General features: G+C 33.3%; 1 protein-coding gene across 2 annotated transcripts in view; it reads left to right on the top strand.

Annotated features, from left to right (window-relative positions):
• Positions 1-16,317, top strand: part of LOC145246887 (trifunctional purine biosynthetic protein adenosine-3-like) — a 132,745-nt gene that overhangs the window by 75,414 nt on the left and 41,014 nt on the right. For both annotated transcript variants that reach the window (XM_080108759.1, XM_080108758.1), the window contains exon 12: positions 14,971-15,190. In XM_080108759.1, coding sequence (XP_079964885.1) covers positions 14,971-15,190 — 220 coding nt within the window. The remainder of the gene's footprint in view (positions 1-14,970; positions 15,191-16,317) is intronic.

Genomic DNA, 16,317 nt, shown 5'->3' with positions numbered 1-16,317 from the left:
ATCTACTTTGATTTGAAAAAGTTTTTTGTTAAAATCAAACGTTAAATCTCATTTTCAAACTTTAAAAAAAAAAAATCATTTGTTGATTCTTGGCAATCATTGGACTCACCATTTTTTTATTTTTTTTATTTTTTTTTTTTTTTTCCTAAAAAAAAAAAAGTCTGATTTTATTCCAATTTGCATTTTCACAATTAAAATCTTTGATTCCTGCGTATTTTGTCTTTAAAAAAATGGGCATTCCAGCATATATATTGAGGCATTTCATTGTTGAATTACCTCCCCTGTTTTCTAGCCGGTGATAGCTGATTTGTTGTCCTCAACGAAACATCATCCAGCTGATATTATGTATTCTAATATATAATATATGATATTATATTAACATTTTAATGTAAACAATTCTTACTTTTATTTCATAAATGTGTAATATTTATTTCTTTGAACATTTTTTTTATATGGAACATTCTTAAAAGTAAATAAATTTTTTAACAGAATAGCATCATTCTTATGCAAAACAACTTATAATAATATAAATACTATTACTACTAACAATAATAATAACAACAATAACAAAATCTGTCTAAGAATGTGATAAATTCCTTCAATTAAAAAATCTGTTGGAAGATCTTTTGTCAGGGACACCAAATCATCTATCACCATCTAGAAAACAGGGGAAGTAATACAAGGATTAAATGTCTCGAGAAATATATTGGAATGCCAAAAAAATTTCTGCATTTTTGAGATGGGGATTGATAATTTGGATTATTCAGACTACTATTTTCATCTTGGTTATTTTTTAAGTTTTGATCGATAAAGCTTCCGACCCTTTTTGATCCTGGGTGTAACCATAAAAGACATTGAATAATGAGGCCCTATTTGGGGAATGTGAAGTTGTCGCTTGGTTACCACTGCTCTCAGGTCCACTTTTGCCTGGAATGGTAAAACCTGTTAAGGCATCTGGTGCTACCATATCAGGCTGTTTGAAAATACTGGTTGAGTGTGTTTTCCAGTTAAAGTTTAACCGTATAAAGTGTTAATTTATGCTAATCTTAGTTATCGCTTACACTAAGGATTGAACCTGCAACCTCCAGAAGACTATTAAAAGAAGATTATTAAAAATGCTTCGAACCGTTATGATATAATGTCTAATATAAACGATTTCAGTTTGAATTTTTTTATCTTCAAATGACTGAACGATTAATCAGAAATCAGTGTGTGCTGCGCTTTGCATTGATCAACCAAATTTCAAGGTCGAGTTTGATCAACGACAAAAGATCTGGACTGTTCCACAGTATGAACACTTGGCTATGGAATCGGTAGGAGGGGGGGGGTGTATTGGAATCAGTATCTAAAATGTTTGAGCCTAATTTCTGATTCCAAAAACTATAAATGAACTTAAAAAGATGAGGAATGAAAGTTACATGAAACTTGATTATATAAAAATTGTAGAAATATATTTTCTTATGATATATACCAATCCTTATTTAAGAAGCTCAATGTAATTACAGAGCAATATAGAGAATAAATGACAAAAGACTATATTCCAAAATTCATGATGCTGACCATCTTATTATTTATTCCTTTAATTGTAAAAGTCAACTGAATTAAAGGAATAAATTATAAGATGGTCAACATCATGAATTTTGGAATATAGTTTTTTGTCATTTATTCCATATATATATATATATATATATATGCATCTGAAACAGGTAAATTTCCAGTTTTTGCGAATCCACTCCATCTACAATAAAATCTACCATGCATGTTTCAAAGTCAAACACATGCTTGACAAAGGGAAGACGTCCCGAAATATAGCATCACAGACACACCGCCTAACATGATTAAGAACATCCTACATGTAAAATATTGTAAAAAAAAACAAAAAAAGACGTATATATGTATGGTTATATATATATACATATGAATTGGATCAATACAAGTGAAACTGCATAGCTGGTTTCACCATTATATCTTAAGCTGCGTCAGTTTTCCATCCATCACACCATTCTGCCTTCTATAAACTTAAATTTCTTAAAAAAAACACTTTTTATCAAAATGCACACCTTTGGAGTGTAGGAATCCACATGCAAAAAAAAAAAAAAAAAATCTGACAATTTTCAACGTTTTTTTTTATGGTGAGGTTGTTGCTAAAAATCTCAAACTATTTTTTATCTTCGTTATTAAAATTACAAAAATTTCCATGAAAAAAAAGCTTCATTAAAACAAAAACACTGTTTACTAACTTAGGTATTTTTTTTTCTTTACACTTAAAAACTATACAAATCAAAGTATACAATTTTAATATTTTTATATTTTTCACTTTTTTTTTTTTTTCTATTTGTTAAAAATAAAATACAAATGAAATGTAATAATTTTCTAGCACTGTAAAACAAAAAAATGTAATAAAGTGTTTTTTTTTAAATTTTACCCGGGTCTTGTTCTGATTTCTTTTTATCACCCCCCTCCTCCACCTCCTTCATGCATAATACCTATATTCGTCTAGCGCATCTTATTCAAATCGGATCTATCTTCCACATCAGCCATTGACTAAGTGAAGTTATTTATTTCCTGCTCCCATAAGAGGAAGAGGTGACACACGTGCTAGAAAAGCCTGCACCCTAGAGGAAATGTGCTCTGGTCTCCCCCCCCCCCTAAAAAAAAAAAGATGCCTAGTTAGCCCCGTTTGCATTCCTCAATAAGGGCGCTTCAGGCAATTAGCAAATAAACTAAATCTTTTCTCAAAAGGCAAAGATAAAGCTTGGTAGAACTGCACTGGAGCAGAGACATGGCTCGGCCAACAGGGAACAAGGTACCTCAACTATGGCTAAAACTCTGTCGGCTTTGACGATACAAAATAAAGAGTTCGATAAACTTATCATTATTATGGAAAAAAATTTGTTTCTGAATTTTTTTAGATGAAGATTGTTTATGCATTAGATTCTTCGGACTACTGTTCTCATCTTGAGTGTCATTTTCTCAACATTTAGGTTGACTTTCCTCGGGTGCATCTTATCGAACTCTGGAATTCGACACAGAGTTTAGAACGGAACCCATTATTTAATCCATGGGGGTAGCATGCTTCTGTTCCGTCAGTCATGATTGGGTCCTATGTAATTCGAAATTGTATTACATCCTTGCCCACACTGAGGATTAAACTTTCAGCTTCCAGAAGATATTTTGTCTGTTGCATCATGGTTCCTTGCAGACAAGTCTGACAAGATACACCTGAAGGAGGTTGGAATTTACATTGTCCGAAATGTGCAAATAATGCTCAACATGAGAACAGTAGCGCAAATAATCCAAATAAAATGGAAAAACTTGTATTTTCTTTCCATTTACATGCCTTGTTTTTTTGGGTTTTTTTTTTTTTGCTAATAAATTTTATTTGATAGTGAAAGTTGACGCAGGTTTTTACAGTTGAATACTTTTAACGCTGACATCTGCTGCAGATGATGAGTCTTGGATATTTTTTTTATCAAGACTCAACTTCTAAGTGAGTTTGTCGCCAAGGCCATCAATCCTAACTTGACCTTGACCGAGTCAGTTAGGTTTTCAAGGGTCTAACATACGGAAAGTAGAAAGTGAACTTTGTTTCTGACAGAACGGAAAGAATTGCTGTTTTCTGGGTTGGAATCTATCCATATAACTCTAGAAAGTGGATCTTGAGTTTATTTTCAGCAGCCTTGTAACTCTTGCTTCATTCTGTCCTTTAGTCCTTGCATTCCATGAGCGATGTTTCTGACAATGAAAGGATTTTTTTTTTCTCTTATGCCGATATCTTCCCCCATGCATGTACTTTTTTTATTTGATAAACATTGAAGTTTTCAGTCTTGTTTTAATTAAGAATTACTGAAATTAGTTTGATTTTTTTTTTTTTTTTTTTTTTTTTTTAAAGAATTATTGAAAATATTTTTTAAGTAACAAACTATTTAGTTTATGAAGTAACTAGCCTGTATGCCCAGCATTGTCCAGGTGTTTGGAGGTATGTATTGAGCAAAAAAAAAAAAAAAAAGTGGTAGTAGGCAGGCAGGCTCGAACCGGTACTGCGAAGGAGGAAAAGAACATGCAACAAAAAAAAGCGTAACATCTTTGCCGTTGCGTTCATTGCTAAACCGGCGAATGTTTAAATTGGATGATTTTCCAAAATATCTGCGAAAAAAAGAGAATCTACCTTTTAGAAAAGTGCCCAGTTAAACGTGAAGGAATTAATGTTTTGGGCCAATTTTTCGATATTTGTCATCCGAAGGAATGAGCTTCAAAACGATACCGATCTTGTGAAGATCTGTCGCCTCTGTTGAAAGTTTTAGGCCGACATACAAACATACATACGCACCTACATTTAAACAGGTGAGATTTATATTATAGATGTCAGTTATTTTGTTATTTTGATTTCAATAATTTTATTTTTATACTTTCATAAACATCATATAAATTGAAATACAAAACTTATTTTTAAAATTTCATAAACATATTTTGCTTATAAAATTTCAAATAAAATAAAAAAATTATTTTTTTAATTTTCTTATTAAAAGTTCAAATAAAAACTGATTGTGTTATTTTTATTGTATATTTTTCAATAATGTCTTTTTATTTTATTTCAATAAAGAACTTCACAATAAAAATACAGAAGAATAAAAGTGAAGGTACTGATTTGCCTTATCCTCATTCCAGTTGCGCTACGCCAGAAGTTAGGAAGTATGTTAGTTGACTATAACCAATATTTCATTAATCTCTCTGAATTTAACATCTTCCCTTATTACCCAGAGTCATTATATACTGTAATATTTTTAAAAATTTATTTTTTACCTTTTTTTTTTTTTAAACTTTTATTTCAAACAAGTCATATTGCCACCGAGACATAAGGAGCTACTATAATTGTCAGATTTATAGAGGCATCCTAAGTGAGGAGTTGTGCAACAGGATGCTTGTTCACATTACATTTAAATTTCTGCATATTCCCTATGACTGTTTTCCAATATACAAAAATTAGGAAGTTTAATGCAAGTAGGAAATTCCAAAGGCAAGCGTAGTTTTTTTTTTTTTTTTTTTTTCACCCCAAACAAGGCACAGTGCCACTTTGAAGCAGGGGTCTACTATCAGGGACTTAATTAGCAGGGTCATTATGAAGGGAGATGAGGAGAAAGATGTTTGTTAACATTACACTTGAACTTCTGCATATCAGTGCAGTTAGGAAAGCAGAATCCCGGAAGGGAGTTCCAAAGACCCCGCAGTTCTGGGGAAGAAACTATTTGAGTAAAGGGCTTTCTTGCACTTAGGGATCTCTACTGCAAAGAGATGAGACTTAGTAGCTTGTCGGGGGGTAGTTACGTCAGCGAGGTACAAGTGTTTGCAGTTCGTCAGAGCATTCACCATTAAAGTATTTGTAGAATAGGCAGAGGGATGCAACATCTCGTCGATGGGACAGAGGCTGAAGCCTAGATGACAGTTCAGGACCTATCAGGTTGGCGACTCTTTTTTGAACCCTGTCCAAGAGCGAGAGACAAGCAGCAGATGCACCAGCCCAGATGTGACAACAGTACTCCATACATGGGCGAATGGTGGCCTTATAGAGGTATAGGGTACTGTCAGGTTTGAAGAAAGAAGCTACAAGAGACATTTTAAAAGTAATGCCTCCTATTTTTTATATTGCTCGAATGCATTATTATGATGTCTGAACATATGCATTTATGACCTAAAAGTTTCATCTCTCCATTGCAGATATTGACAGTGTTGAGACTTTAAGAAAGCAACCTGTCATGGACTTGCATCATTAAATTCCTCCATACTTAAAAAACATTGAACCAATTAACATTCACCGATGCCTGTCAAACGTTTATGAAGCTGATTCAGTTGATGTCAGCACAGTTAGGAAATTGGTTTGTTGATTTCAGATTGGCAACAAGTGTGAGTGACTAAATGTGCTCGGAACTTTTACAGTCGAGGCATCAAAAGAGGCTGGCAAAAGTGCATTGAGAATGATGGAGACTATGTAGAAAAAAAATTTGGGGGCACGAAAGATTACTTTGTGACTCTTCAACTTTTGAGGAAAAAAAAATAGGTTTTACTTTTGGATTGATCCTCGTATTAGAAGTTTTTTAGCATCTGAGGATTTCTGCAGTTAAGTTTTGGGGTTTTCGTGGTAGTCGGGTGGTTGGAGGTTTTTACGTTGAGGGGGTACAGTGCAGCAAGTTTGTCAGCACGTTGTGAAACAAGTGCAGAAATGCAACATTGATGCGATAGGACAGCAATGCTTGGTAGTCAATGCTGGATCTATTAGGTTAAAGAAATTTTTTTTCATTAAGAGGGAGAGACTAGTGATTGGTGCACCAGTCCAGATATGACAATAATACACCATACATCGGTGAATGCTGACTTTGTAGAAAATATTATTTAAAAAAAATGGTACTTGTACAGTTTAATCAAGAAATTAAAAAAATGAAAATATCGAAAAAGTTTAAATTGTATGTATCCGTTATGGAATGAAGTTCTCCGAAAAAAAATTTCACTTAATTTCATCAAATGTTTTTTTACAGTGAAAAAGAATTTATGATACCGAGCAAAAGGTTCGATTTTTAAGAAGAAAAGCTAGTATTAAAGATGGGGAGGGAGTGCCGGCGCTTTAACTGGAGTTATCTCCCTGTGGCATGTTCTAAAATTCAAACAAAATTTTTTTAAAAAATTCAAGATGTTTGCTTTCAACAGACTCTCATAAAAACATGTTTTTCCACTGTAAAAAAACCCCAAATACTTGATCAAATTAAGTGAAATTTTTTTTTCAGATCTTCAGTTCAAAATGGATACGTACAATATAACCTTTTTTGATATGTTTTCATTTTTAAATGTCTTGATTAAACTGTACAAGTACCTAAAAAGTTAACATTCTATGTTGATGACACCATTCTCTATTCTGGCGTTGCTTCTCGGCCATCGTCCTCAAACGAGTTAAAAGATGCAGCTAATCTAGAAGTTGACTTGGTTTCAATTGTAGATTGGATTACAAAATGTATTGTTTTATTGAATTATGTTAAGACTCAGCTCATTGTCTTTCAATCGTAGATGTGTCCCTTTTCTTTCTGGCTCTACTCTTGAGGCGAAATCCACTATGAAATTTCTTGGTCTTTCTCATTATCCTGGGCACGTCTCTGTTATTCGCGCCATGCATTTTGAGGGTGCTGGCAATGGTCCTGTTCTCGCAACTTGGATCGGTAGAGAGCATGAATTGTACAATGGCGCAGCTCCAATTTCACTCGTTGAACATTGTGTCACTTTCAGACATGATAGAAGGCTCCTATCGCTCTTGGGATTTGTACACAAGTGGTCAACTAATAGATGGTCTGCAACAAAGAAAGAAAACCGGTTTTCATCAAATGGAAATGGAATCATGTCGTCTTTTCTAGAGCGACAATTTTAGCCTTCCACCCTGTACACTATACATGAGTGAGTGTTGACTTTGTAGAAAGTATTAATCAGAAAATTACCTTCTATATTGATGATAGTATTCTGTATTCTGGTGTTGCTTTTCGTCCCTCTTTCTCTGACAAGTTAAAAGACGCAGCTAATCTAGAAGTTGACCTGGTTTCAGTTGTAGATTGAAATACAAAATGTATTGTTTCATTGAATTATTGTTAAGAATCAGCTCGTGTCTTTCAATTGTAGATGTGTCCCTTTTCTTCCTGAGATCGCCATGGATGGTTCTTCTCTCAATTAGAAAACGATTCTAAAACTTTCTTGCCTTAATATTTATGCCTATTTTATCACTGGGCAACACTGGATGACCTGCTACTTACAAATAAAAATCGATTTCATTGTATTTTGGATGATTTACCATAGTCCTGGGCGCAATTTTGAAGAGTTATGTAAAACAAGGGAGGTAAGTTTCTTAAGCAGTCGTACTTGAAAGAAGTTGTGATTTTTTTATGCCCTCCTTTCCTCCAAAAAAATGTTTGAAACAAATTAATACTGAACAATTAAAGAAATTAATTAATTTTGGTTTTGGGTGAAATCACAGACAGATTTATCTCCCCTGTTTTATATAAATATTCAAGATTACTTGTGCTCAGGCCAGTGGAATAAAAACAAATATATGTATATATGTGCTAAAACTGATTTTTATTTCTATTTAAAATTCTACTCAGTTTTTCCTAATTTTCGTTGTGGATACCTATTTTTACTTGATTATGTAGGTATATGAAAGAGTTTTTATTTGGAGCTGTGATTTTCACCTGTGTCTTTAGGTCTAAGCACATGATGACAACTAAATTCGATGTCCCCGTTTAGTATTGGAAGACAAAGGGTACCCCTGTAGGGAGCAGCTGCACGTGTAATTATGTGGCAAGGGTTGCACAATGTACAACCACACCTCTCCTGAATCTGCATTGCTTGAATCCAGTGGCAAGAAGTCCAGGACAACTGGAAACTGTGAGATAAGCGGAGAGCACGTACAGTATCTGGAATTCCCAAATGGTCACCCATTTAGTACTGACCAGGTTCAACGTTGCTTAACTTCGGTAATCGAACAGGAACAGGTGTGTCAAGGTGACTGAAAAATTAACACAAAATCGAGCTTCTTTGATCTGATATTTCGTTTCAGAATAAGCGTATGACACTCTGTACACACTCACTAAATTTTCCATTAATCATTTTTCAACACGCAATATCCAACTTAATACCAATCATTTTCACTCCCTATGCTAGCACATTACTTTATTCCCCACCCCCTACATAAAGGTTTGTCCATCTTCCAATGATGAAAGTGTTCTGGCTTTTTCTTGTATTTTTGGATTTCAGCATTTAGCATATTGGAGATAATATCAAACTAGCGGAACCTCTGAAAAGTCCACAGCGAACTCATTCATATGTAATATATTGATGTTAGCATTCTGTAGATGTTCAGTGTAAATGGAGACGCTCTTATATTATTAAATTATTGTAGCTCTTTTGTTACCCCAAAAGTATTTTTCTAAGCTAGCAGTGACGCTCGTGTCGTAAAATATGCTTAAATATATTTTAATTCTTGCAGATTTTGTATATATTATTATAGAGTTAATGTTCTATTGATTTTTATATGTTATATAGTTGCAATTTCCAAAAAAAATATCCATATGACTTGGGTACATCAGCTGTAATTGGAAGCGAAACAAAAGCTTATGAAAAAAAAATATATATATTAACTTGAATACCATCAGCTATAATCGAAACCAAAACTTATAAAGAATTCTTGATAAAATTATTTTTAAAATGCTTAGATTACTGGACTGCCGTCAGCTATAACTGAAACCAAAATGCTTAGTAAAATTATTTATTACAAGAGATGGAAGTCCATAACAATTAAACGACTCGATTCTATATCAATAGAGAATTGATTCTATAATGATACATATGCAATCTGCATGAATTAAAATATCTTGTTTAAGCATATTGCCTGGTCGTACAATATGCTTAAACATAATATATTAATTTATACAGATTGCATATGTATTATTATAGAATCAATCCTCTATTGATTATTACAAGGAATAATTTACCCGGTGGAATAATTCGAAAAAAAATAAATAAATAATGTTTGTATTATTTGGATTCATCATCTTGAGTGTGATTTTCATAACGTTTCGGTCAATGTAACCTCCGACCTTCTCCAGGTATATCTTGTCGAACTTGGGAATTTGGACGAAATTTTGAACGGAACTCTTTATTTACTTCATGGGGGTAGCATGCTCTTGTTCCGTTAGCCATGATTGGATAGAGGTCCTAAGTAATTCGCAATTGTATTTTTCGGTTACTCATACTTAGGATAGAACCTTTAACCTTCGGGAGAATATCTCTTTTACAATTGATTTTTTTCCAAGTATTCTAACCACTGCGCCACGGGTCCTTGTGGAGTTCGACAGAAACATTCCCAAGTTTGACAAGATAGACCTGAAGAAGATTGGAGCTTACATCAACCAAAACGTGAAAATCACATTTAAGATGAGAGCAGTAGTCCGAAGAATCCAAATAATATAAATAACCAATCCTCATCTCAAAAATTCAGAAACGTCAATGAAAATGTTGTTCATTAAATTCAGTCTGTTTGTTTACAAAATCACGTCAGCTGATATTTAGGCTTGACGATCTTAAAAATAATCTTTTATAGATAAAAAAAAAGAATTTTTACAGGGGGAATATTTTACGTTATACCGGCCAAGGTCACACTAGTGTAACGTAAAATATTCCCCTGTAAAGACCATTTTTCAGATCAGATATTTTCGATTTTCGATACTTATGGGATTTTTTTTTTTCTGTACAAAATCTATCTAAGAAAATTGCCAGACATGTAAATTAACTTTGTGTGAAATTTGCAAAAGATAGGTTCCGAAACGACTGAGCCTATGAGGAAGGAACACACACACACACACAAAGTGACTTTTCTATAATATGTGCTGATTTCACAAAAATATTTTGTTAATAAAAAAATTATTTTCCAAATTTAAATTCATGTAAAATTTGAAGCTCAGTTTTCTATTTTATGTCAAATGCGGATTCTTCTGTATAGTTGCTCGATTGAGCTCCAATTCTTTCCTGTGAAACTGTTGCAGCAAAAATTTAACTGTAACCAGTATGAAGAATTTTCCTTGAACTTTCCAAGAACTGCCTGTCTGTGGCACACAATACCCCAGGGCTACTTCCCAGCTAATTATAATATGGTCATTTGTCAAGTTCAATGTTAACCAATTCTTGTTAAGCCATCTTAAAGAATAAAATTCTGCCCAGTTTCAACTAGTGATAAGACGATTCCAATATTTTTCCGATTCTGATACAATTATAGCAACTATTATGATTGCTGTAGCGCAAACACACAGACACAAAACAAGCCACACGAGTGCAGCACACAAACTACGTTGCCCTGTTGATTTGACATTTTGACATGACAGGCATCGAGGTCACTTCCTTTTAGACCTTTTGCATCCAGTTCTTTCTTTTCACCTCAGTATGGCGATGAACACACGTTTCACAGCTTTCAAAAAAAATACACGCAGAACAATTTTTGCGATTGTACACGTGTGCAAATATTCGAGGGAAGCCTAAATCAAAATGTGGATTCCATGAACAAAGCTTCTTTCTTAGAGCTGCACGCCTGTGGAACTCTGTTCCATCTGCCTGCTTCCCACCTGACTACAACTTGGATGTCTTCCAAGTCTAACGTTAACAAAATCCTAATGAACTGTCCCCTTAAGTAAACACTTCATCAAATCTCCACACTAACGTACTGTACTTGCAATAACCCTTATCCCTGAGTGGCTTCCAGGCCTTGATAAGTGGTGACCACCATGTAAAAAAAAAACTTAATTTCGACACAAAAATTAATGGACTGCAATGAACAATGGAATTAATTTCATCAACAACATTAATGAACAGCAAAGTGTAGTATCTGTTCCGATATTATGCTTCACCTTTTCAGTCCTTGATCAGTGGAGAAATCTTTCTAGACTGAGGCAATTAAAAAAAATTTTTGGGGAGCTGGATTTTTCCCACATTAAAAAGCGACCTTGTGTCTAACTCTGCCCTCATGGGAAGGCAAGTAAATAGGAACATCAAAGAACATTTCAGAACTATATCTGATCACACATGTATATATGCACACACACACACACACACACACACGCTCTTGTTGTTTTTCAGTGTTCATAATAAATATATTGTTCGTATATATGTAAATTGGTCCTTTTTTGTTTTAATGCCAGAGTCAAGGACATGCATATTTATTCTCTACACAATTACTGATTCCGATTCTTTTAAAATCTCTCTGTAATCTGTAGAATGTGTCTTTATTATTTTCTTTTCAGATTACCATAAAAACACATGCCTTATACGTATATATTTTTGGTTCCCCGATTTATCGGAGAGAGACCTCTGTTTTCAGTGGCGTCCGTGCGTCCGTTATTCCGGACGATTGCCAGATAACCGTCGATTAGTTTTTCCTGAAATTTTGCCACAAATTATATTTCATTTAAATAGATGTGCACAGTAAAAAAAATTTTTTTTTTTTTTTTTTTTTTTTTTTTTGCGAAAATTCCCATTGCGTTCCCAGGGGCTCAAAAGGGGTCAAAAATGCTCCCAAAATAGCCAAAAATGACACTTTTGATCCATCCATTAGATTTTTCTGAAACTTGGCCAAAATGTAGAGCCCGTTGTTCTCAATATAAATCCAGCATGGGTGACCCTGGCAAAATTCTTGTTTTGCATCCCCGGGGACTTTTACTGCTAAAAACACCTTTTTGTGTCTCTTTTTTCATATTTCTCAAGAAAAACTTGATATGTCTGACTATATAGTAGTTTTTCACGGTGGTCAACTCAAATATACATGTGTTGAGCTCTGAAACTGCACTGTTATTCATTTACACTGGGATTCGGCGTCCTCAGGGGCTTAAAAGAGGTAAAAAGTGGCCAAAAATGACACTTTTTGCCCCATAGCATTTGATCCATCCATTAGATTTACCTGAAACTTTTCCAAAATTTGGAGGCCATTGTTGTTAATATAAATTCAGCGTGAGTGACCCTGGCAAAATTCTGGTTCGCATCCCTCTGGGACTTTTAGGGCTAACAAAAAACGCCTTTTTGGAGCTCTTTTTTCAAATTACTCAAAAACTTGATATGTATATCTATATAGTGGTTTCCATGGTGCTGAATTCAAATATACATGTCTTAAGACATGAAACTGCACCATTTGTCCATTTTCATTGGGATTTGGCGTTCCTAGGAGCTCAAAAGACATCACAAATGCTCCAAAATTGCAAAAAAGGACAATTTTTACCCCCATAACTTTTGCTCCGTCCATTAGATTTTTTTGAAACTTGGCCAAAATGTGAAGGCAAGGTTGGCCCTTCACACTTCTCACATGCATCGTTTCTTCGCTATTTTTTGTGGTATCGTCTCACATGCAGCACCAGAGGGGGACCACATACGTGCGGCTTGTTGTAAATGTAGAACATCCACTTTCTGAATGATCTGTAGATTATAATTTTACTGGCAGTTTAAAAATCAATAAATATTTATTTTATCTTTAGTACGAGCAATGGAAAATTAAATTTTGAACAAAATAAAACAAAAAGTAAGCAATTAAAGGAATCGTTTTGGCATAGGAAAATAGGGACTAAATTTTCTGATACCGATTCCGATATTCCAAAATGTTCTGATTTTTCCGATTCCGATTAATCGTCCCAACACTAGTTTCAACCATCTTCTCTGATCCTCAAAGTGTTTGTCTCATCGTCCACCTGGCAATCTCATTAACCCTAATACATTTTCTCCCTTTTGGTAATTTTTTGTATACTAGAAGAATACCTGCCCCAGAATAGGTAAAATTGCCACCCCCACCTCACCCCACTGCAAACAGGTGGCCACCTGACCTTAAGATTAGTTTTGTTTTTCATACATCTTCAGCAATCAGTCGGATAGTTGGAGCTGTTTCAGTTGAACGGACTTTTTTTATTTTTTTCTGAAGTTGGGGTATGGTTCTGTACATTTTTAGGAGGTCCACCATCCCAGTTTTTACCATCTCTCTCTGAGAATATTTTATTTGATTACTGATCGCCTCTGCTGAGGAATGCTCATACTTTTTTTTTTTTTTTTTTTTTTTTTTGTAGGCCAGGATGCTTTACCTCTTGGATGCTAGCTTTTCGATCCTCATCTTTTGATTTGTGTCACATCTTTTTTTACACAAATACTTTTGCATCACTTTTATCTTCTTGTCACAAAGATTGAGGTTAAGATAGAATGATACTAAACTTTATATCTAGAATCCTTATTTTGATTTTAATCATAGTCCATTTATCATTCAAAAAAACAAGAGAAAACTTTGTTTTTTTTAACAATATAACAATAAATCTATCAATCTATATAATCAAAACAGTAAATGTATGTATGTGTGTGTCTGTGTGTAAATATTTAACCGATAAACTTGTACACTACTGAATAATAATAAAACTGAAATTGACAGGAAATAGTAATCATAAACTAAGAATGGTTTATAATGAATAAGATCTTTGTTCGGATGGATGACACATACAAAAGTCGAAATTTTGAAAAGTTGAAATGCAAAATGTTCATTTGAACTTGCCGACATATTTCTATTACTTTTGTGCATGTGCAAATTCATTCATAGCTTGAAGTGATTTAATTTTAAAACATTTTTATCTGTCTGTCAGGTTAGTTTAAACGGTAGGGAATGCGTCTGGAGAGCTAAATATTTTGCTTTTGATTCCGGCTGATGGCACCTCACACATTTTTTTTTTTTTTTTACTTTTGAAAGCACTGTTAGGAATTAGGTACAATATAATGTTCAATAGAGAATTGGCTCTGTAATAATCGTAAATATGAAATCTACATTTATGACTGACAAGTTAGTTATAAAAAAAAAGAACTCAAGGAACATAATATGTGCAGAACATTCCATTTCAAAAATTAAAATATTTCAGATTTACATCACTTTAGCAGCCCCTTTTTTTCCAGATAAAAACTGATTAAAATGTTTTCCACATATCTAAATACCCTATATGTCAAATTTCAACTCTGTAGATAAAAAATTTGTTAAATATATAGATTGAGAATTGTCCTCACACACTTTCTCACTTTTATAGATATAGATTACAAAACCCCCTTCCTATGTTAAGAATGGCTTTCTAAATGTTATTATTTCAGCACAGTAACATAAGTGCATAAGTATCAAAAAATTTTGACATATGCACTTATAAGGAAACAAAGATGGTAAATTAATCAAGTAGTTTCTTTTTTATTTTAATTTTTGGCTAAGAAAATAAAATTTTATGAGAAAGCAATCCTCATATTTAATCTGCCATATTTAATAAATAAGGATTACCTCCCCTCTTAACAACCTCTCTATAAATAAGAGATCCAACTGAACCTTGTAATGGCTATGAAATTCTTAAAATATTTACCAATTCCTTCATTTATTTTCTGTTTCTGAACTCTTTTTAGTTCCGTCAAGAATGGCTTGTCCTACAAAGAAGCAGGTGTCGACATTGTTGCAGGGAATCACTTAGTTGAGTTGATTAAGCCACTGGCGAAAGCGACGAAACGGCCTGGTTGTGATGCCGCCCTGGGAGCGTTTGGTGCCCTTTTTAGTCTGCGAGAGGCCAACTATTCGAATGATTGTTTGCTTGTCTCGGCAACGGATGGTGTTGGCACCAAGTTAAAGGTAAACACAAAAATCACATTTCTGTCAAAAAGCATTTAAAAGTGTATTCTTGCGTGTTAAACTTGTAATTTGATCGTCGAAAAGCTAAATCAACTGATATGATACTAGCGCATAGATTTGTTTTGTTTTTTTTTTGTTTTTTTTTAGCTATATATATTAATGAGTCAGCTCTTATTTTTTTATGGGATATATTTTTATTTATTTTTTTATTAGATATTATTACATGCATAAAAGATATACCAATGGACATGCATGTTTCTAGCTCTTGAAGCGTTGCATATTAATTGAAAAAAAAAAAAAAAATTTTACACTAATGAAAATAACATTTCTGTGTTCAAATTATCTCCGTCTTGTTTTCGGGTCTTCATGCTAATTGCATTTGATAATAAATTTGCAATCGCTTAAAAATGGCCGCGGGGTAAAAAGTTGCAATTTAAAAGATTCTAATTCATGGACGAGAAGAGGAAAAGTAATTAATTATTAATAAAAGAAAAACTGCTGATAACTTCATTAATGATTTCGAAAATAGTTTAACCTGAGTTGCGTTTAATTGCAAACAAATAAGACGTCTCTGATTATCATTTTCTCCCTGTTATAATACAGGGTGGTCGATAGAAAAGTGGGAAATTTGTGAAACAAGATTTATTTTTACAAAGAATCATTTTTACAATTTAAAAAAAAAATTTTTTAGCGTTTTTTTTTTTTTGTTTTTTTTTTTAAGCTATAAGCTATATATATGAATGAGTCGGCTCTTATTTTCTTACGGGATATATTTTTATTTATTTTTTTTATTAATATTATTACATGCATAAAAGATATACCAATGGACATGCCTGTTTCTAGCTCTCAGCCGTGATCAAAAAGGCATTTTTTCTTATTTCAAGGAATTATAAATAAAATATTGAATGGATATTTATATGCAGGATAACCTCTTAAACTAATGAATCGATAATTATGAATTTTGGTGTGTGTGTGTGTGTGTATTTATTCAATAACAGGTTGTTACTTTTTTGTAAATTTTAGCATTTAGAAGATACATATATATGAAGTTAGGTATATATATATATATATATATATTATATTATACAGGGTGGTCGCTAGAAAAGCAGGAAATTTGTCAAACAACG

Source organism: Euprymna scolopes, chromosome 24 (assembly GCF_053919585.1).
Source record: "Euprymna scolopes isolate OS-2025 chromosome 24, ASM5391958v1, whole genome shotgun sequence".
Classification (NCBI taxonomy): domain Eukaryota; kingdom Metazoa; phylum Mollusca; class Cephalopoda; order Sepiida; family Sepiolidae; genus Euprymna; species Euprymna scolopes.
Note: the sequence above shows the minus strand (reverse complement) of the source record. Positions and strands in the feature narration are given on the sequence as shown.